Consider the following 16,585-nt stretch of genomic DNA (forward strand, 5'->3'; position numbering starts at 1 on the left):
CCATTCAACAATAAGAATCTGACTGTTCATATTTGACTAAAAAATCTCTGGATGAACTTCAATTCTTTCAAGCTATTTAGCTATGCGTATGTAAACAGAAATTACTTTTTGCTAATGGACAGTTGTAAGTTAAATAATGATTAAAATAGCAGGACGGGACCTGTGCCCTATGGCATCAAAAGAGGTTTATTGTGCCTTCCTCATTTGGATCTAGTAGACGAAACCTCCCCTACTAAGAAGGTTGAAGACTTTCCCTACTAGTTCTTTTTGCGCTACTATCTCCTTTGGTCACAAAGTTCTAAAGGTTTCATAGCTCAACCACTAGATCACATCGCAATCGAACAACAAGTGAGAGACCGTTTTCTCCTGTTCCTGACATAATCTGCACACAACAGTTCCGAGCTAATAAGCCCCACCTTGTACAGATGCTTCTTGAACCTTGCCCTGTGAATAGACCTGTGATCTGAGTAATCTGATTTTAGCCCAAGCACAGAGTCACTTTGGCTCTTTGTTTAGACAATCAAGACATAATCAAATAAAGTAAAACTTTAAAAAATTATAAATCTATTAACGAAATAAATACAACACTTGAATACGAGGTTAAAGGCCATGAGAAAATGTGGGACAAGATCTCACTTGGCAGAACTCCGTATAAAATTTTCAATCAGCAATCAAATCTAAACAAAATTTTACACTTTCCTTGCAGAAATACGAGCGAAGTAGTTTTTTGGAAATTAAGTGTAAATTTCCCGAGTAATAATTACTTATTCCAACTTAAGTAAATGAAGAAAACCAGAGATTTTTATTATATCATCTGTCAAATTTTTGAATTCAATTTAAGCCATAATCATAGTGTTCACAACTATTACAATAATTGAATAAAAACTGGTTTTTAATTTATTTTGAAAAGTAAGCTGGCGCCATCTGTACGATTTGTAAAAATGACAATAATAGTGACACTACTACACACTAACGGTAACACTCCTTATCTGTATAATAAATTACCCCCTTTATAAGAGAGGAAATCGCCCTTAAAAAGACGATTTTTAATGGAATATGATGACATAATGAGTATTGTAATGAACGTGTAAGTTCTGATAAAACTTTTTATTAAACTAATTTATTAATTCGAGCAACGAGGACTTAAAATCGAAATTTCTAAAGCTTCAGGCCAATAGCAATACAGTCGGCGTTGTGGATTGTTAGGAATAGCAGTGGAGGCGAGAAAGACTTTACTAATTGAATAGAGCTATTAGAGAGAGCAATTTGGTACTTTTGGCATTTCGTTTTGGCAAGTTGTTGAACGAATGGGATGTTGAGGTCGTTATGAAGAGTAAGGTCAGTCACGAGAAAGAAGCACAGTAGTTCAGTTTGGAATGTCTGTACAGTCCGTTACAGGTTTGGCTGAACTCCACAGCTCTAGTCCGTAAGTTCACATAGTTATGAGCACAGTATTACACATTAATCGTTTTGAGTTATACTAGTAATCTGGAGCGTCTTCCAAGAAGTCTGTGAAGAATGTTTAACACATATTTGTTGCAAAAATTATAAAATATTTTTAAGGATTAAATGTGTAACCTAAATTCCTAAATTAGAGGCAATTAGTTGAACAAAGAGCTTCGCCTAGGCATCATACAAATAACTTATTGAAACTTACAGACTTGAGATTTCATTAAAGTTATTCTTATAATTAATCAACTCGTATAGCCGGTAAATCTTTAAACTAGCAATTTAAGAATAGCTAAAATTTCTTTAACATTAACAACTATCATTTTAAAAAAATTTCATTTTCAATAATTATTAAATAAATTTGTCCATTTTGAAATGCTCTTTTTTACCCTGTTGAAAGACCCCTTTCATTAATTTAAATGATTATAATTTTTTTTTTTTTTTTCACTTTATTTGTATATTTACAACTGCAACAATAGTTGCATCAAGTAAATTTGATCTTACTGGTTCAGTTCTCTTGTAAAGTCATGGTTAGAGCAATCACCCACTGGTGAAACTCTTTCACAATGATTTAATCACAACAGATTATAATTTTAAAAATAATAAATCATTAAAAAAAAATACACAAATATTTCTGATGTAATACCCTGTTTACTATTTTGGCATAATCAAACAGATTTATATGTTTCTCACTATTCTATGGAGCAAATATTTACTCTTGAGTAGAAATAAAATATATTTTAACAAGTGTTCTAAATGAGGTTTATATCCGGTAGCGGGGAAAACATTGAATTTCTTTGCGCAATTCTACGATGAAGTTATTGTTAATTTGTGTATGGTTCTTTTTAGTCCAGGATGTTTTTGTAGATGCACGTCCATTACCTGAAGAAGGAAGTTGGTTTAGTTGGTTTGGCGGGAGCACTAGTGAGACTACAACGGAGGCAACACCAGTGGTCAGTCCCCAGGGTGGTGCTAAACGTGAGAATAGTTTGTTTGGAATAGTCCTGAGTATTCTAGGTAGGTACCAGCCAATAGCTATTTGATTTTACAGTTTTCTTTCAACTTAAATTTAGATCCAGTTAATTCTCACAAAAAGAACTGCAAAACTGCTAAAGAAAGTTGACTATGTACATATTGAAATTAGGTTAGAATCATACAACTTTTACAAATTATTCTCCTGGATGTACCAGCTGAATTTCCTGGAGTTTAATAAATATCTATTGCTTTCACAGGGAGATAAAGGAAAAAACTCTCAAAAATGGCAGGCCTCAATATAAAATAAGTAAATTATATCCAGATTGATCTTGTTATTATGATCAAAAATTACGATCTAAAACTAAATTAATTTTTGGTTTTTGATTTTCTTTAAAGCGTGACATAAGCTAAATATCTAGTCTTAATTGAAATTACGAAGAAGTTGAATTACCAACTTCGTCCATATATTGTACTCAAATGGAACGTTAGAGGCGAGTGAAATTTCCTTAAAAAGGAATTGATCTGGAAAAATTGTATAAACAAAAGTTACACTCCTACTGTTGTAACATACAAACTGTGTTTAAAGAACGTTTCAGAAATCACTTTTGTGAAAGTGTCAAAACAATAAAAACTCCCAAAAAGTGAAAAAATAATTCTTCTGTATAAGAGATTTTGATCGAAAACTTCATTTCAGTTTCTGCGGCAGATTCCTCTATAAAATTAAGTCGGAGACCTGGAATTGCTTATTTTTTAGATGTTCATATACATCTTTCTCTGCAAACCATTGCAAGGTCATTGTTGCTCTGTCCAAGGGAGTAAACTCATTCAATGCTGAGTAAGATGTTCAGTCTTTAACAATTTCCTCAAGCTCAAATCTGCTTAAAACGTTTGCAAATTTTTTCCAGGGTGCTACTGCTTCTTAATGTGTATGGTCGGACATTTACAGAACATTTAAGGCTAAGAGTTTGAAACCAGTAACACTTTTTAGTTTTCTAGTCTTCACCCTATAGCTAATTTAGCGACTAGCAAGAACCAATTTCGTACAACCAATTTGAACTTCAAGAATCTTGCAAAGGAGTAGGTTAATGATGGTAGAGCAATTTAAAAGTGATTTCCCTGTGTATTCAACACTATGAAACGAACTTGATGTTATATATTCGCTAAACCAGTTCTGAATGTTCTGGGCCAACTGCCAGCCTTCCTGTAAATCATGTTCCGTACTAGGGCTACAATTAAAAAATGCGAAAAAAATTGCACGTTCATACTTACTTCAATAAATTGCACATTATTGTCAAAGCGTGCCTATTAAAATTATAACTTACAAATCATTCAAAAGAACATCAAATATTCTTCATTCTTTTTTTGCAGACAATGGAATAGAGGGACCAAATGTGGCCGTAGGCATAGGATTAAAAGGAACAAACGCTATCTTCACAATCCAGGAACTGGGGATGGAGCTCATGCGTGTATTAGCCGCAAAAGGAGCTAGCCTTGTGGCCAGTGTTGCTACGAATGCCTTCCAAACGGGGAAGCAAATGGTTGTCGATGGAGCTAGTGCACTCTACTCAGGTGTTAGTTCTATTGGTTCAGGAGTTGGAAGTTACATGACTGGCAGCCAAACGGAATAGTACAGTGATCTAGAGACTTAGTTAATTAACTATTTGGCACAGCTTGACATCTGATTGTACCTTTTTCATTTTAGAATTTAGTTGAAAAGAATAATTTTGAAAAAAAATTATGTTGTAATAAAAATACTGGGACTCGAATTCAGCCCAAACTGAAATGTGTTAATCATTCGATTGACTGAAAAATTCTCTAATAATAATGGATTCATTTATCCTGAACTAAAGTCACGGGCGAACCACAAATTGGTGAGCTGGAATCGAACCCTTGACCTCCGCATTGGAATCTAGTGTTCGCTAACCACTCAGCTACCTTCCTTTGTTGATACCATAATGTTATTGATATTGAAATCATTTCATTGTATTCTTAAAAACTGATTATAGCCTTGCATTTACTTTAAAATCCCAGTTGATATTTATTTTCAATGTTACCTTACTCAATAATATCAAAATTAAAATCATTTTTCCTCAGCCACCCTCCATTTCACTTCCTAAATACCTATGTAGTTTTTGCTCATTCTAATTTTCTGTTAATTAGAAAAAGAAGATCTAAGGTAAATTTACATACAAAGCTAAAGAACTTTAGCTGCAATTATTGAAATCTTGACCCTTTCCCTGAATAAACAACGCCTGTGGCTCTTCATAATACTGGAAGAAAAAGGAACTATCTGGTTAGGGCTTGTATAAAAAATATTCAACCATGAATAACTGAAAAAATACCAGGTGATATAGTAGCGGCAGAAATCCATCAAAAAACTGTTTATTGTATACACGATTAACGGTAATTTTATCATTACAATGTTGAATAAGATCTTTTCAAACATTCTTAATGAGTGAAGACCTTCTAAATTAAAAAATAAACTCATCCTAGCTAGAAACAAACATATATACATTGCTTTGGGTTTTTGGGCCTTTTTGTTTCAGTTTTTCGGCATGTAAGTTGGTGCAGCGTCTTCTGCGAAAAAATCGATTCTTTTAATTAATGTCAAGAAACTTTAATTAGTATTTTAGGGCATTTTAATTAATGATCAAAGAAATAATATAAACCAAAGCAAATATATTTACAGTTTCATATTTTAAACTAATCATTTAACGTGAAGTACAATCTACTTTGAAGTTAATTTCGAAAAACATAAATAAATTAATACCATCATTCAAACCTATTTCGCATTAATTGACCCACTTCTTCTAAAAGCTTAATAATTTTATGTAAAGACTGAGTGAACATATCCGCTATTGAAGTAAAACCATTAATTCTGTCCTTTATTAGTTTGGTTTGGGTTTGGGCACTTTCCACTCCTGAATGGGCTAAATCCCTTCCAGTGGCAGCCAGTTGTTGAGTCATTTTAACTCCAGTCTCAGAAACATCTTTCAGCACTTTACGACCAGTATTAGTCCACTCATCGATAAGTTTATCTTTTTTGTTTTGAATATATTTAATTGACTGCATTAATTTTTTCCCAAGTAATGCGGCCTCTTGCAAGGCATTTTCCCCATACACAGACAATGTGTTTAAACCAGGCACTATATCCATCATATCTAAAATAATGAATGTACAATTAGTATTTATGATAGCATTTTAATTATTGTATGAATTTATTGAAGAAATAGCTAGTTATGTTGATGCTAAACAGAATCATTGGCTTCGGAATAACTTGGAGTAATAAAAAAAAATGTCAGTTATTTTCATTTTCCAAATAAAAATTAATTACGATATTTTTCTTCATTTAAATTACCTCACTAGAAAAGATGTGGAACAGAACTTAAAACTGATCTACATTGAAATATGTAAAGTGAAAAAAGTGCATAAAATTGGAAATTCTACTCACTTAAAATTTCATCGGCTATTTTATATGCCTTATTTCCAAGCTTTTTGGCGTTAGAGAGATCGACAGTCTCAGGCTGAACAGTTTCCCTTGCCGGCCGGGCGACCACAAGAACAACTTGTACTAAAACCAAGAAACAGGACACAGAACAAATTGGCAATAACTTCATCGTAGAACGGTTGAACAGAAACTAATATTGTGAGTGCGTCTCATATAATTCTGAGCAAGGACACTTGTTTAAACGGAACTTATTGTCATTATTAAAAATCAAATATATACTCTTTAATCACGGAGCAGTTCAAAATAATGTTTGATTATTTTATCCGAAATATTGATTCGAATTTTATAAATTCTAAATTATAATCAGCATCTCTTCAATGATGGAAATGTGAATCTTGTTTGCATTTTAAAAGTAACAGATTTGTTTTAATCTATATTGATGATATTTTGCTAATTTGTAAAATGGAATATAAAAAAACTGATACAAAAAGAAATTCATGATTTAAATGTAAAATATTTTAAAGTACTTCACGAACAGAAATATTCTATACTTAATAAATTTAAGGATTTTAAAATGTTGGTAAAATTACAGAGATTTTATGTAAAAATGTTGCATCAGCTGGAAATGGTAATAATATAGGCGGAGGTGGTTACGAATCGACTTGGGAGATCATCTGAAATGGAGGTGAAGGTCAAGATTTTGTATCAGAGAATTTAAAAAGAAAAAAAAAGGGAGTTGAAGAATATTCTATATCCTTATGAAGAGTAGAATTTGAGTCATGGAGTGTCTTTGGTGTGAATTTGAAGAAAATTTTTTGGTCGAAAAGATAGTATATTCTTTGAAAATGAGACTATGGTAAAATACTGTTCAAATCCGTGAGTCCTCATCTGTTTGAGTATTCTGTTGTGTATCAGGCCTATCAGGCGTTGTAGTAAATTGTTCAGTCCGTTCATTTCAAGTCGTTTCAGTCTCGTGTATGGGAACCACATAATTTGTATGTCGATTAATAACCAAAGGTAAAGAACCTTAGCAGGAGGAAGAGAGATTTAATATAGACTGATGGTAGGCCAAGATTGAAAGTAGTTTGCCTCAGTATGAAAGTAATTGGCTGGCATTTCTTTATGTTAAAGTTGATTCGCTGCTTCTTTGATGTTCTATTTGGTTTAATAATATCTGTAAATTAGAGGAAGCTATAGTAGTCTCAGAGTTGCAGAAAAGAATGGCAGTATCGTTCAGAATAGTATATTTTTGTCAGTTGGAAAGTCAGGAGTGTACACAATTTGGAGAAGTCATCTTAAGGTATTCCTGCCTGAGCTAGCGAGTAGTCAGAAATGGTTGAGCTACAACTGATGTAAAAGAAGCGTTAAGTAAGAAAAAAATTTATAATTAGATAATAAGTAGATGGGAGGCTTCTTTTTAACCTCCACAATAGTCCTGGACGCCAGATAAGATCAAAGGGCTGAGCCATGTCGAAAATTGCCCTACAGCAATGATATTTCTACTCTAGAGAAGTACGGTATCCCCTACTACACAGTGACTCTTTATTATTGAAGAAAGCCAAACTGATGCGCTGGAATAATAGTCGCTGATTCCCAAGATGGGATAAATGCGTTTTATTCAATATTTTCGCCATCATGGTAATCTGGGAAGGTTTATTTGGTTTAGGTATCATCGTCATTTCCTAGAATTTCCAAGTAAAGGGAAAGTTGTTCTGAGAACTAAATTATAGCTATATGTTAGGAAAACTATTGTTTCATTTGCGAAGAATTTGGACTGTTATCAAGTCATATCCCGCCGATTTTCTTGATGGTAAAGAGTTTATTACATAGAAGGAATGGATGGTTTTTTTTGGTAAGGAAAGAGGTAGAGGAATGTCTAGGTCTGCAAATACTTTAGTACAAAGTAAATCGCTTCGAATGTCGGGGAGAACATATTAGTTTACTTACTTCTTGACTTTGATTTTAGTTTCCAATTAAAATTAGGTGATTATTTTTAAATTGTATTTGGCCCTTAAATGTGTCTTTTGGTCGCCAACTTTGAGGTTGGAAGATATGTTAATGAGGTGGTTAAGCCTCTGTGACTTGTGACTTATGGATGGAGGCGGCCATCAAAAATGCATTACTACATCTCCCTTTTTTTTCTCTCAAATAAATCCAAGAAGATCAATGAAATCCATTTCAAGCTGAACAAAACTTCCACTTTTAATTAAAAAAAACAAAAAAACTATCAAACAACTGCCAGTAATCTTCTCTCATAGCATTGGAATAAATCATTTTAAAATAACTAAAGGCGCAGAGACGCCACAAATTACATTCAGGAAATGTGAAACCTAGCCTTCGAGAACCACTTTGCAATCAGTTTTTCTTGATATGTCCCACTTTTAGTTAAGGAATGTTTTACCTCAGATGGAAATGTGGTACCGTGAACTTACTATTCAGTGAACATCATTTTTCCTTTAACGCCCCACCACTCCACTTATTACCTATTACCTTTGAACTGTTTTTGAAAAAGAGGGTGTAAGGTAAAGTATGAATACTTACTGAACAATCATGGCCCAACTGCATTACATTTAAATGAAAAATGTAAACCTACGCCTCTTCTAATTGGAGCAAAAAAAGAAATTACTAGCTTAGAAATGGATATTGGGCAAGCATGAGAATTATAAAAAGTATGAATTTAAATTCGAGGAAATAATATAATTTATTTAACTTGTGGCAGCTCGCAGAAAGAAAGACGGCACGAAAAAGAGTAAATTTTTCAAGATTTACTTGCAATTTATTATTACAAACTTTAATAAAAATCTATTCAGACACTCTTCTCAAGCGGAGATGTCCTAAATTAAAACATAGAATTTTACCATGCTTGACCATGCTTTATGATAAAAATTTAACATACACAACTTTCTGAGAGCTTTTAGGCTGATTCTCTCTCTATCCTACTAATCTGCTTCGTTTGGTGCGGTATCTTCTCAGCATAACTTCCTCTTTTTTAATTAAAGACAGGATAAATTATTAATGATATCATTTATGAATACATGAATACATATTTCAGAGGGATAACATAAAGCACAACATTTGAAAATTTTAGGTTCTTTATTTGTAAACTTAAACGTTAAGTACAATCTATTTTATTGCAAACTTTTAATCTATAAATAAATTAATACTATTCGTCAGTCCCGTCTAGTTTCTTTTCCAATAATTTACTTATCTCACCTAAGAGTCTTGTAATTTTATGTAAAGACTTTGTCAAAATATCCGCTGTTGAAGTCACACTATCAATTCTAGTTTTCATTTTTTCTGTAAGCTCTTGTGCACTTTTTACACTTGAATAGAATACATTCATTCCAGTAATAGCCATTTCTGCAGCTAGTCCAATTCCAGACTCTGTTACATTGGTCAGTACACCGTGGCTATTTTCAATCAAACTGCCGATGAGCTCAAATTTATGCTCTTCTAGTGTACTGATGATCTGCATCAATTTTTTTCCAAGTTCTGTGGCCTTTTTAACTCCTAATTTGCCATAATCAGATAAGTAGCTCAACCCGGTCACAGTACCTACCATTCCTAAAATAATGAATTTATAGATTTAATGTTTTTGTAAGCATTTGATTTTTAATTTAATGTATATTTATATTAAATAAATTAAATTTTTATTGATGAGCTAGCAAATCAATCAGCGAATTCTGTTGTGTATAATAAGAAACAATGGCTTCCCTGTTACACCAGTAGGACTTAATGCAATTATGAAATGTTAGTTATTACCAGAGCCGGATTTTCCTGTAGGCTAACTAGGCTTCAGCCTAGGGCCTCAAGATCAAGAGGGGCCTACATTCAAATTGTTAGCAATATTAAAATTACACTATTTATTATCCATGCCACATTTTTTTATAAAGGTTAGTACCAATAACAACATGTTTCATATAACACATTGATATACGAGTGTAGCACAGTAGTGAGGCGCCACGGTAGCCGAGCGGTTAAGAGACGAAACCTGCTAAGCTAATATGCATTGTGGTGCTGGGTTCGATTCCTGGTCTTGCCTTGGATTTTATTAAAAGAAATTTACAGTACAGTATGTTTGCTAGTCGCCTCCGTCCACGACACCTAATTGGTAGTTGGACGTAAACCCCGCCTGAAAAAATAGGCAATTACTTTACTACTTACTTTTTTATATCACAGTAGTGATGTATTTTATTATCTCTCATGTAATTTACAAACTTAAAAATGGGAGGTGAAAGGGCCTCATAAGTGGAATAGCCTAGGGCCTCTTTTCATCTAAATCCGGCCCTGGTTATTACTATAATTTTTCAAACAAAAAGTGATTGATATTTTTGCTACTTTGAAAGTGGCATTAATATATACTCGTATAATTTATTTTCGTTATGTCAAGAAAAGATTGGACAGAATTTTGGATGAAATATGTAAAGAAAAACAAAATTATAGTAGAGAAAATGGAACTCACTAAATATTTCCTTGACTAATTGGCCAGTCTTTCTTCCAAGCTTTCCAGCATCAGAGACATCGGCAGAGTCTGTCTCAACAGTTTTACTTCCAGGCCGGGCGACCACAAAAACAACTTCCACTAAAAACAACATAGAGATCACTAAATAAATTAACAATAACTTCATCGTTGAACTGGTGATTAGGAACTAAGATATACTGATTGCTGTCGGATATAATCCTGAGTAAGAACACTTGTTTAAACTTTAATTTTTGTTTTTAATAAATTTCAAATATTTGCCCCTCTTTTTGTAGAACATTTCAAAACAATAAATTTAATTATTCTAATAAAGTAAACAGAGTCTTGAATCAGAAACATTTATTTAAAATTTATTAAATTATGATCGTATAAAATGTACGCAAGATCTCAATGTTAGAAAAGTTACATTTAAGCAGATTTATTTTTGTCATAAGTGTGATATACTGATAATTCCTGTAATAGAAGATCAACTAATAAAAATTAAAAACAATCCAGTGTGAACAAAACCTTTCTTTTTACTTCCGGAAAATTTTTCCTTACCCTCATAATTTAAGGACAATAAATTTAAGAATCTTTAAACGGATACATGCGAACAGAATCGTACATTTCACTGAGACACTGAGAGATAAGCCTAGTATATCCTAAATTTCCTTTTAATCAAATGTTACTGGAAAAACATTTCCAATAAAAAGTTGTTGATCTACATGTGTGCGAAGACTTTTCTAAGATTGGAGAAAATCATTAGGGCCAATTTTGAGAAAATTTAAAAAAAAAGAAAAAGTGAATCAAGAAATCTGTTAAGCGAAGAATTTCCTTTCTAACTTTTCTACAGATTCCAAAGTAGTTCCATTAACAAAATTTAAAGTTTAGATTTCCTTCGTTCCTTTTTCCTCTCTCATACAACCATTTTCTAATTTTACTTTTTCTGACTCACAGGGCCACAAATGGATAGGTGCTATTTCAACGGTTTTAATTCTCTTTTTGTTATTTTATTTGAAATTATCAGAACTTAGTCGCTACAATTATCTGATTAGCACCATTTAAAACGTTCATCTAATTTAGATGATTATAATTTTTTTTTTTTTTAATTCATTTGTTAAGTTACACCAGCGCTAGACACGCTATAAGTACGGTGACCATTATTTTTGTATCAAAAAACAGGACAAGGAGCAAAAAAAAAACTATAAAAAATATTAATACGTTTATTAATAAGAGATCGGTTGTTACAAAACAATGGCCATATAATATGGCCCATATTCAGCCGAAACTGAGCGTCTGCTTGAACTATACACTTGTTAATTAGTAACAAAATGTAAATAGTAACTCTTGTAAATAGAAAAAATATTCAGTCTTTTAAAATTACAACAAATTTGGTTTTAATGTCACATTCTTTAAAACTATACTAACGACAAGTAAAATACAAATATATCTAATTTTCACAATATCAAGGTCAGATCTTAACAAAATCATACATAAATCTTCGAAAAAATATTCATATTTTCATTAATTTCAATGAAAAACCATACAAAACAGTACAAATAAATAAAAAACAGGACATTTATGCTTCAAAAAAAGAAGAAGGACAGCGTCTTAAAAAACAGTACTGCCCTGCCAAAAACAGTACGAATGGTCACCGTAGCTATAAGTAACAATGACAATAACTGACATCGAACTAACTAATTGAGGGGAGAAGTTACCCAGCGATAACACTCCCTAGGTTATAATGTTAAAAATTATAAATGATCTTGAAAATCGTTTATATGATATAATGTCTATGTTTGCTGTTTTTGGCTTAAATCTACATTATTAATTGTGATGTTTTGAACTTTATTGTACGTACTGTCGAGCAAATATTTGAAATGGAATAGAGTCAAAACGTTTAGTTTAAACAAGTGTTTCCTTGTAGAATTTATATCCGACAATAGTCTTTACTTTAATTTTCTCTGTGCACATTTAACAATGAAGTTATTGTTAATGTGTCTAGTGTTCTTTTGCTTTGTTTTAGTCCAAGATTTTTTCGTGTTTGCTCGTCCAAATCCTGAGGAAACAAGCTCTTTATGGAGTTTTTGGCCCTTCAGCTCTGGAGGGAGTACAACGGTAGCTAATGAACCTGCTGCCATTGCCCCAGAAGAAGCTAAAAATGATAGAAACAGTTTATACAGATTAGTTCAGACGGCTTTAGGTGGGTACAAATTTTTGTATTTTATTATCTTTTTATTTATATATTTTTATTTTTTTAGAACAGTGTTTTCTCGCTACAGTCCCCACTATCCATCTCTGAATCTCTGAACTGATAAAGCTGTAGAGGCTTATAAACAGAAGCTGGTTATTCCTGGACTGTAGAAAAGCCAAGCTTTTAGAGAAACGTCACTAACATGTGATAGCAGGAACGTTTACATAACTTTCTATCAGTCGTTCATTTTTCATCAAATTTCAGAATCATCTCCTTACTTATGTTAAAAGAAGACGTAAATTTAATGGGATTTCCCAAACCGATTTCCTTGAAAAAAAGGTAACAAATTGAAGTTCTAGAATTTCCTTCTGATTTCACGATATAAAGAAAGAAAATAGGTGACATTTTCGAGAAAATCTTGAACACTCTCACAATTCTCTAGATTCTAAATTATATTAGTTTAAACTCCGAAGTTAAAAAAATATTATAATAAGTTGTCTGACTTGATTGTAAAAGTGTACCTTAATATAGATTAAAAGTTGACAGTGACTAGGCGTTTCATAACTACCTATAATAAAGTTTTAGCTTTCAGGGATATCCCTTTTTTTCATACTTTTCATGCAAACAAAATCTTTTTTATTAAAAAAAAAAACATATATTTTTATATGTCCATAAAATCTATTTCCAGTTTCACATCAAAAAGTTTTAATCCTTTAATCCTTTAGGAACCTTTCTGTTGCTGTTCTGCCTCCAGATGATTAAACTTAGCAAGTTCTGTTTGGTAGTGTCTCTTTCAAAGCTCCACAAGCTCAAATCAGCACCTTCTTCAACTTCGTGAATCTTGGCTCCATCTTGCTTTGCACTACCATTAAAACTGATTTCTGATTCCTTTTAATAACAGCACCATTGCCAAACTCTTCTTAGTAACGTTAAAAAAATAAGACATTTTACTATCGTAACAGAGAGTCAAATGTGTATTCATATTTTGCTTTTGTAATAAAAAAAAGTTATTTATTTGGGGTTCTTCGCAATCTTCCAAAAAAAGCAATCGTTTTCCTAACCTACATTTACAACTCAGTTCTCAGGACAACATACTTTCCCTTAACTTGGAAATTCTCTGTAATAAAAATGATACCGAAACCTAATAAATCCTTACACCTTCCAACCTCTTACCGACCTATTAGTTTGCTACCTATTATGGGAAAAATATTGGAAAAACTTCTACTTAAACGCATCTACCCTATTCTGGAATCTGCGACTGTAATTCCAACACATCAGTTTGGCTTTCGACAACAGCACAGCACTATTCACCAGTGTCACAGAGTAGTAGACGCCATTGCTTCCTCTCTGGAGCGGAAACAATATTGCTGTGGGGCCTTTCTCGACGTGGCTCAGGCCTTTGATCGAGTCTGGCACCCAGGACTATTGTGGAAGTTAAAGAGAGCTCTTCCATCAAATTATTACTTAATTCTACTATCATTTCTTACCGACCGCTTCTTTAAGATAAGTTGTGGATCTGCCTCTTCCGACTACTCTCTGGCACAGGCTGGTGTACCTCAAGGTAGTATTCTCGGACCGCTCCTCTATACTGTGTACACATCTGACCTACCAACTGACTCAAACACACTGCTCTGCACTTACGCTGACGATACTGCTATTCTCTCTTCTAACTCAGACGCCATTACCGCTTCCTCTCATCTACAGACACATCTACACAAACTAGAACCCTGGGCCAAAAAGTGGAGAGTCAAATTCAATCCTCAAAAGTGCGAACAGATAACTTTTACTCTGCGTCGTAATTCTTGTCCCTCTGTAAGTTTCAACTCCATTCCTCTTCCTTCTGCTAATTTAGTTCGCTACCTTGGGATGTACATCGACAAAAGACTAACGTGGAATCCGCACACTAAACTGAAAAGACTTGAACTCAACCGACGAAACAAATTACTACTGCGACTAATTGGCAGACAATCCAAACTACCACTGGAACATAAACGACTAATGTACAACAGCGTACTCAAACCGATCTGGACTTATGGACTCGAACTGTGGGGTTCAGCCAAACTTTCTAATTCACAAAAAATACAGTCCTTCCAATCAAAAATTCTCCGTCAGATTACGAATTCTCCATTTTATGTCTCTAACTCCACCCTCCATAACGATCTCAAAATCTCATACGTAACTGACGAATCCAAATCTAAATATAGAAAATTCTTTGACTCTCTTCCATTCTGTACCAATCCTCTTATTCAAAATCTTGCCTCCACAACGATTCCAGATCGTCCTCCACGACGATTGAAACGCTGTTGCCCTCGTGACCAGCTCCAGTAATGTAAGGAACTCCAGCGAGAGTGTTGCCGGAGGGCAGCTTCTCTCCTCAAGCTGATCCAGCCATAAAGTCTACTTTCATCATATTCACTGATTGCATTTTATTCTATTGTAGATTGTGAATAACAAATAAATTACAAAAAAAAAAAAAAAAATTATTTGGGATAAATTCAATTTTTACCCGTTTTTTTGTTTTATTTCTCTTTGTTTAATCGCAATAAATAACAAAATCGTAGTCAAAACTTTGTCAGAATAGTGACGCTCGTCAAAGCGGCTTTAAATAGGGATGTTCAATTATTTCAACAATTCTGTTTACTGTGTTGTTTTCTTTCTTAAAGTCAAAAATGACTGGTTTGGTTGAGTGATTCGCTTAACTCATTATTGTCAAAGTGTATCTCTCAGTTAGTACTTCCAAAATACTAATTCAAATATCCAATATTTCAGAATACTTAGCCACAGCACCTGTCTTAGGAGACTTGGGACTGAATCTCGCCGGTGGTATTTCAATAAATAGATTTACCGCCATTTTCACATACCATCAGCTGAAGCTGGAGGAAGTGAGAATGTTGGCCGCCAAATCTTTGGAGATTGTCTCCAGTATTGCAGTTACTACCTACCAATTGGGTCAGCAAGTGGTTGTAGCTGGTGCTAGTGCAGTCTACTCAGGCGTAATGGCCGGTCTAAGATTGGTGCAACAAGCAGCTTCAGGAGTTGGAAGTTACATGTCTGGCAGCTGAGCGGAGTATTTGTACAGTGATTAACATTTAAGAGCATTAAGTTTAATGTGTTTATCTGCCGAGTCTTGAAGAGTAATTGATTATATGATACTTTGTTTTCTATGTTTCAAAATAAGATTTTGAAAATAAATATTTTACTTCAAGATTTATTCATTTCTGATTTTTAGTTTTTACTTTTTTGTTGTTTCAATCTTATTGTGTCAGTTTTACAAGTAAGGTTGTTGTTGTCCTACCCACAGGAGTCGTGGACAGAGTGGGATGGCAAAGATTCTCTAAGATTCTTATTATATTAAAATAAAATTCACCCAATCTAAAATAATTACGGCAACTTCTTTTTTCGCAAGTTTAATTGAAAAAGTTCAATATTTTTCTTCATAAATGTAACATACGTACATGCCTGTGATACTTTGAAATACAGAGGTCTTGTACTTAAAATAAAATAAAATATTAAAGCGCATCAATTTCTGAAGACATTGGCTTCCGAAACCTTTTACACGGCCTTGCTAACATCCTAACAATGTTCATTCATTTCAGACAGTCCATCATTGGAAGTGAGTCCTTAAAATCCCCTAGGAAAGACAAATCAATGGGAAGACAGTACTGTCCATAACTGGAAGTGAGCTCTTAAAATCTCCTATGAAAAAAAAATCTGGAGCATCGCGTGGAAATCCATTGAACCATCGAACTAATCACCTTCTTTCAGGACTTCTCAATGTATAAATGGGCTTGGAAAAATCAGCGGGGAAAGAAGACCCTATTGAACTTGACTATAACCGAGTAAGTATTCTTCAATTTTAAATATCAATCAAGCTACATAAGTGAAGACCTCCTAAATTTAAACACACCCTCGTCACAGCTAGCCCTAATATTATTGCAAGTTACTCGTTTGTTGATCACTTCTTCCTTGACTGCCTTTGTTACTATGTGACCTTTTATTTGACCCTTTAAATTCAAAAAATATCAATGTTCGTCAAGGACGAACAACCTTTATACAACTA

General features: G+C 33.4%; 4 protein-coding genes across 4 annotated transcripts; 2 read left to right on the plus strand and 2 right to left on the minus strand.

Moving 5' to 3' along the window:
* Positions 1-2,208: 2,208 nt before the first annotated feature.
* On the plus strand, positions 2,209-5,760 carry LOC141453042 (uncharacterized). Its single transcript, XM_074125760.1, has 2 exons — positions 2,209-2,466; positions 3,793-5,760. Exons 1-2 carry the CDS (start codon positions 2,262-2,264, stop codon positions 4,050-4,052), a joined length of 465 nt encoding a protein of 154 aa, XP_073981861.1. The 5' UTR covers positions 2,209-2,261; the 3' UTR covers positions 4,053-5,760.
* Positions 4,776-6,082, minus strand: LOC141453041 (uncharacterized). The gene is made up of 2 exons (XM_074125759.1): positions 5,876-6,082; positions 4,776-5,585 (listed from the first exon to the last, which is right to left on the minus strand). Exons 1-2 carry the CDS (start codon positions 6,039-6,041, stop codon positions 5,197-5,199), a joined length of 555 nt encoding a protein of 184 aa, XP_073981860.1. The 5' UTR covers positions 6,042-6,082; the 3' UTR covers positions 4,776-5,196.
* A 2,848-nt stretch (positions 6,083-8,930) lies between these two features.
* Positions 8,931-10,562, minus strand: LOC141453484 (uncharacterized). Its single transcript, XM_074126806.1, has 2 exons — positions 10,335-10,562; positions 8,931-9,436 (listed from the first exon to the last, which is right to left on the minus strand). The coding sequence occupies exons 1-2, from the start codon at positions 10,498-10,500 to the stop codon at positions 9,036-9,038; spliced, it is 567 nt and encodes a 188-aa protein (XP_073982907.1). The 5' UTR covers positions 10,501-10,562; the 3' UTR covers positions 8,931-9,035.
* A 1,690-nt stretch (positions 10,563-12,252) lies between these two features.
* LOC141453044 (uncharacterized) lies at positions 12,253-15,723 on the plus strand. Its single transcript, XM_074125762.1, has 2 exons — positions 12,253-12,534; positions 15,295-15,723. Exons 1-2 carry the CDS (start codon positions 12,312-12,314, stop codon positions 15,585-15,587), a joined length of 516 nt encoding a protein of 171 aa, XP_073981863.1. The 5' UTR covers positions 12,253-12,311; the 3' UTR covers positions 15,588-15,723.
* The last annotated feature ends 862 nt before the right edge of the window (positions 15,724-16,585 follow it).

The sequence above is a fragment of the Rhodnius prolixus genome, unplaced genomic scaffold (genome assembly GCF_049639745.1).
Source record: "Rhodnius prolixus isolate KJV_2025 unplaced genomic scaffold, Rpr scaffold_3, whole genome shotgun sequence".
NCBI lineage: Eukaryota > Metazoa > Arthropoda > Insecta > Hemiptera > Reduviidae > Rhodnius > Rhodnius prolixus.